This window comes from Hyperolius riggenbachi, chromosome 2 (genome assembly GCF_040937935.1).
Source record: "Hyperolius riggenbachi isolate aHypRig1 chromosome 2, aHypRig1.pri, whole genome shotgun sequence".
NCBI lineage: Eukaryota > Metazoa > Chordata > Amphibia > Anura > Hyperoliidae > Hyperolius > Hyperolius riggenbachi.
The window spans coordinates 502,335,885-502,341,929 of record NC_090647.1 but is presented as its reverse complement, the minus strand read 5'-3'; the positions used below and the strand labels follow the sequence as shown (position 1 = coordinate 502,341,929).

General features: G+C 47.2%; 1 protein-coding gene across 5 annotated transcripts in view; it reads left to right on the top strand.

Annotated features, from left to right (window-relative positions):
- The first annotated feature begins 635 nt into the window (after window positions 1-635).
- Window positions 636-6,045, top strand: part of SCAF4 (SR-related CTD associated factor 4) — a 137,298-nt gene continuing 131,888 nt past the window's right edge. For 3 of the 5 annotated variants that reach the window (XM_068270483.1, XM_068270480.1, XM_068270479.1), the window contains exon 1: window positions 637-1,037. In XM_068270483.1, the coding sequence (XP_068126584.1) occupies window positions 1,008-1,037 (30 nt within the window). In that variant the 5' untranslated portion in view covers window positions 637-1,007. Of the gene's footprint in view, window positions 1,038-6,045 lie in introns of all 5 variants that reach the window. The other 2 variants (XM_068270481.1, XM_068270482.1) reach the window with 2 other exon arrangements.

The window sequence follows — 6,045 nt, the reverse complement described above, 5'->3', positions numbered from 1 at the left end:
GAGTGAGTGTAATGACCAGCGCTGCCTGCCTCTTATAAAGGGGGAGTGGCTCCAGGAGAGAGTGTAGCCTAATTGGCTACAATGTGCCTGCTGACTGTGATATAGAGGGTCAAAGTTGACCCTAATGGCGCACTATGGCGGCGAACTGAACTTCCGCAAAAGTTCGCCTTTGCTGGCGAACGTGAACAACCCAAAGTTCGCTTGGAACCATTCGGGCCATCTCTAATCTGCTTAACGCGCTAAGCGCCGTAATTATCACGTGAAACGTGCACTTATCGTGTGAAGTGCAACCCGTACACGCGATAAAAATGATCACGCTATCGCTAAACTTTTGACGCGGAACACGCGTGCACAATGGTTTAAGCGCTTTACCACGCTTTAGTGAATCGAGCCCCATGTGTGTTTGTATGCAGAAAACCGCACATTTTTTCATAGCAGCTAATTGATAACTGACAAAATGTGCAGAATTATCCTGCAGGATGTCAGTTTTTTTTCTGCATGTGAAAAAAGTATTAATATTGACTCTCAAACAACCAGAAACTACAAATCCCCAATCAGTTGGCGCTTTCACTTTTGCATACTGGACTGGTTACTTTGCTGTGTGACCGGGCGGAGAGAGACTCCCTGGAGCGAGTACGAGCGGAGCCGGGGGCGCGCCTGGAAGGCGGGAAGGGGCATCTGGTGACATCTCAGAGGGAGGGAGCGCTGGGCGGTGGCATCGCTTTCACTGGTTACCCGGCGTGCCTTGCGCTGCCCGAGCTCCGCCATCTTGTTCCGGCGGTGAGGCGGCGATAGCCCCGTCCTGTTTCTCCTCCTCGGATTGCGCCGCTGTGGTTGTAGTGAACCCCCCCCCCCTTTCTCCTCCCTGGAGCTGCTGCCTTCTCTCTGCAGGAGGAGGCGGGGCATGCTGGAGCGGAGAGTGTGGCGGTAGCGAGAAGCAGGCCTGACCGTGAGGCGACCCCTCCCCCATCCGCCTCCTCAGCGCGGCCCTCGCCACACACAGCAGCATGGACGCCGTGAATGCCTTCAACCAGGAGGTAAGCCGCTGGGCTATAGCGGGACAATGGTGGGGGCGGGTTACGCAGCAGCATGTGACTGAGCTGGACACGTCTGCATAGCTAGTATCATGGTGGCCTATGGGCTGCTAGAAGCATCGTGGCCTGCAGGCTGCTACTGTATATACAAGCATCGTCCATATGCAGAAGGGTCTAGCTCACCATTATGCCCTATAGACATTGCTTACATCAGGGGTGTCAAACTCAAATACGAAGTGGGCCGAGATTGAACATTGGGACCAAGTTGCGGCCAACCTCAATGTACTGGCCACCTTTCTCCCTTATAAATTTACCAGGTGTCTAATAGTTCCACGGTGGCTAGTGGTACTCCTCCCTCCCCTATACAGTTCCCTGGTGTCTAGTGGCCCTCTTTCACCCCCTATACCAGGGGTCTCAAACTCAATTTACCTGGGGGGCCGCAGGAGGCAAAGTCAGGATGAGGCTGGGCCGCATAAGGAATTTCACAATCGCATCGCCGCCTCTGCCCGCCCCTCTCACTCTTCCTTCACAGAGAGGGGCGGGAGAGGCGGCGATCCGTGAGGCGATTGATGACAGGAGGGGCAGAGCTAAAGCTGAATGCTCTGCCCCTTCCAGGAAATGCCGGTGGATTGCCCCCGGGCAATTTGGGGGCTCTGCAGCCCTCGTTTAGCGGCGGGGATGCAGTGGATTACTTGGGAGCACTGAAGCGAACTATAAGGAAGCTTTTGCCAGCGAGGGCCACAAAATATTGTATCGAGGGCCGCAAATGACCCGCGGGCCGTGAGTTTAGGACACCTGCCCTATACAGTTCCCTAGTGCTTAGTGCTTTTCCCCCTATCTCCCCCATATTGCTTCCCTAGTGTTCTAGGCATACATTTGAAATCAGCCCCGGCAGACTTGGGCGCAGGATACAGCTGTTATATGTCTCGTCCTGCTTCTGCAGATGTCTGGGCCGTATTAATTACTATTCCCCCTCCAGGCCGCGAATGGATAGTGGAGGAATGATATAATTCAGCTTCCAGCGATTGTTGCAGGCTGAATTATTGTTGTTTTTTAAGCAACCTCGGCTCCGTCTTCTGACGACGCCGACGTTACTCACTGAGCGCTGTTCAGTTGTGGTTCCCTTTGTAGTCTATGGTGGTGCCAGCTGCGCCCCAAATCTAGCAGTGCCAAAAAGCACTGCTCCGTGTTCTAGGGCTTCACTTCCAATATAGCTTACCTGGTGGTCTAGAGTGGGCTAAACATAATGCAGTGTGTGGAAACCACTTGGGGGGCCAAATTTAATGGCTCTGAGGGCCAGATTTTGCCCGCGGGCCGGAGTTTGACGTGTATGGCTTACATGGTGCCATGTATAGAGGCATATAGTGAAACAAAATTTATGGAGGAGCACCCACTGGATGAGCCGGCGTGCCACTACCACAGCCCCTGTTCCTCCAGGGACAACAGCTACAGTGACAAAACTCGGTCGGCAACGCCAGTCGTATTATAGTAGCTCTTTTAATGAGAAATGGCAGCAATGACAGACGCTGTTTCGGGCCTCAAAGCCCTTCTTCAAATTGCAAAAAGCATCATGGTATATTATAGATTGTCATACATTGAAGACTGGGACATACTCCTTCATCATGGCTGACAAGTTGCTTTACATACAGACTAGCATGATGACTTCCAGGGTTCTGCATACAAAGGGACATAACCTAGCATCGTGGATTACAGGCTTCCATACAGAGAGTGATGTCTGGTACCATAACTGCAGATTTCCATATGCAGCAGAGTTTAGCCCACCGTTATGGCCCATAGATCGCTGTACACAGGTGGACATAAACCAGCAACATTGCTTACAGGTGGCCATGTATTGAGGTATAGCACAGCATCATGGTATATTATAGGTAGCCATACATTGAGGGTCATACTCTTGCATTATGGCTGACAAGTTGCTTTACCTACAGCCAGGGCTGTGGAGTCTGAGCAATTTTGGGTGCCTGGAGTCGGGAAAAAATGCACCGACTCCTGAGTTTAAACTGTAATTAAAATAGAAAATATGATAAAATGTTTTATTTCTCAGATAATAGTCATCATAAATAATTTATATATACTAGTAATAGCTGTGCTTAGTCCACAAAAATGAAATAAACCAATCCAAATTAGTTGCTTGTGCTGCTTCAATAAAGCAGTCCCCGTATTTTTAAAGTCAGATATACATATCTGATTGTGACTGTACAGTATATATATGAAGTGTACACAGGAATCTTATATATACTAAATAACATCTATGCTGTAAGAATAAAGCTTGATGTGTATCTGTGTCTCTAATAGAGATGGTCAATGAGATAGAAATAATTCTGCGTTGATGCTGATTTATGCAAATATACGCACTCTTTGCTCATGAAATCAAATAATTTGATATGTTAAAATCTGGTTTGGTGACTACGAATTAAAGGGTACCTGAGACAGATGAAAAGTGTTATACATACCTGGGGCTTCCTACAGCCCCCTTCAGGCTAATCAGTCCCTCGCTGTCGTCCTCTGCCACCTGGATCTTCTGCTATGAGTCCCGGTAATTCAGTCAGTCAGTGCTGTCCGGCCACGTGCTGCTCCTACAGCCAGGAGCATTCTGCACCTGCGCAATAGTGCTGCGCAGGTGTAGTATGCTCCTGGCGGCGGAGTGTGTGCATGCGCACTACGCCAGACTGGCTCAAGTACCTGGACTCATAGCAGAAGATCCAGGTGGCAGAGGAGGACAGCGAGGGACTGATTAGCCTGAAGGGGGCTGTAGGAAGCCCCAGGTATGTATAAAGCTTTAATTTCATCTGTCTCAGGTTTACTTTGGTACACAGTAGTACTATACTCTACATATGCACTCCCCACAGAGCTGCAGGGAATCCACTGAGAATATTGTGCACATTGAACACAGAGGTGTTGTCTATCGCCCATAAACCTGGTTCAGATTGTGCATGAAGAATGTGTAATAGAGGAATAATCGCCTCATTCTCCTGCAGAGTACCTGCACATCATTCTTAGGGCCCATTTCCACTTGTGCGGTGCGAATCACTGCGGAAAAAATTTGCATGCGAATGCGAATTTCGCACGCGTTCATATGCGAATTTTCATGCGAATTCGCGTGAATGACGCTGTATGCGAATTTAACCATGGCAGTGCCTGTGTGCTTTTCAGTTGATTCCATGCGAATTCACTTGCGAATTCGAATGAAAATTCGCATACACCCGCATAGCGGTATGCGAATTCTGATGGCTCTGCCATGCGGATTTTTGGCGCGGACGAAAACGCTCAGAACTCCTGACAAGTGGAAACAGTCCCGTTCACTTGTATTGGCTATACGAATTCGCATGCGGCAAACGCATGCGAATTCGCGATAGTGGAAATAGACCCTTACATGTACCCACAGTTACATTGCCTAGGGCCTGATAGATGTTCTTTGTTCCGGTCTGTACCTTTTACAAATACTCTTACCAAGGACTAGTTTTAGTCTATGACTAAAGGGAATAAATATGGCATATATATGTCTACATATCCTTCTCACTTCAGTTGTCTTTTAAAATTCCTAAGCATTGGCAGTCAAGGGATGAATTTTATGTTACATACTTTCAATCAACAAGATTGTAATATGGAAATTAGAGGAGTCTGAGTCGGTGGAATCCTAAACTGAGGAGTCGGTGGAATCCTAAACTGAGGAGTCGGTAAAATCCTAAACTGAGGAGTCGGTGGATTTTTGTACCGCCTCCACAGCCCTGCGTACAACATAGCATTATGACCTCCAGGGCTTTGCACACAAAGGGCATAGTCTAGTCTCCTAACTGGCTTCCATAATTAGAGGATGATAGTCTGGCATAACTGCAAATTTCAATATGCAAAGGTGTCTAGCATCATTATGTCCTATTAACTGCTACACACTCACTCACTCAGGTTGCCATACATTGAGGGACATAATCCTGCATTATAGTCTACAGGTTGCTTTACATACAGCCTATGATTAGGACCTCTAGGGTTTTGCATAGAAAGGGACGTATCCTGGTGGCTTGGCTTCCATACGGAGTAGGACATGGTGTGGCATCATGACCCACAGGGGGCCGTACATAGAGGGACATAGCCCAACATACTGACCTATAGGTTGCCATATAAATGGCATGTTTTTGGAGCAAGTGGAAACTGAGCCTAACTATGGTAGGAATTATATTCTGAACAGCTCTGAGGCCACATTTGCAATTACTTTTGCATCACCTGTAACGGCAGTTAAAAAAAAAAATGCAACAGATCGGGAAACTGATGCCGCACATTATACGTTAATTACGTTGAATTCAGTGAAGCATGTCACTTTTACTGTTAACGTGCATGTATAGCAGTCATGTACTGCGTGCAGTGCTTTATCATACAGCAACCCTATTGTTCTGCAGTGCACCTGCCGCACTGTGAACTGTGCATTTATGGTTTGTTGCAACGCACCACTGTGCGCTTGGTCTGAGGGGCAGTTAGTGACGAGTATCTACATGCCATGTAATAGCGCTGTGGAAGATGTCAGTGCTATATATAAATATATACACAGTGGCAGCGCAACATCATGGCCTATAGGCTGCAATTTGTACAGTGACACAGTTCAACATCATGACCTAGGAAATACCTAGTGCAGCAGGTAAAGTGAACTGGAAACGTGGAAACTTGCTTCAAGTGGACCTGAACTCTTGCACAGGACAGAAAAAAACTGAGAAAGGCACCCTGTATGTATTTAGAGAGTTTAATCTGTTACCCCTCATTTGTATCTAATCACAAGTTGTAATGTGACCTCCCCAGGTCATCTGACTGCCATGGCAGAAAAGCTCATTTGAAAGCACAGGCTGTTAACAATGTCTGCTTCCATGAATCAGGAAGTAGAAATGGTGAAGATTTATTTTAGGATTTGTATCAGCTGTAACAAAGACCTTTTCCTTTTTTTTTTTTTTTTTTTTTTTTTTAATAAAGGTTATTTTATGCTGTTGTGTATCTTTTACAGCAGAGAGGA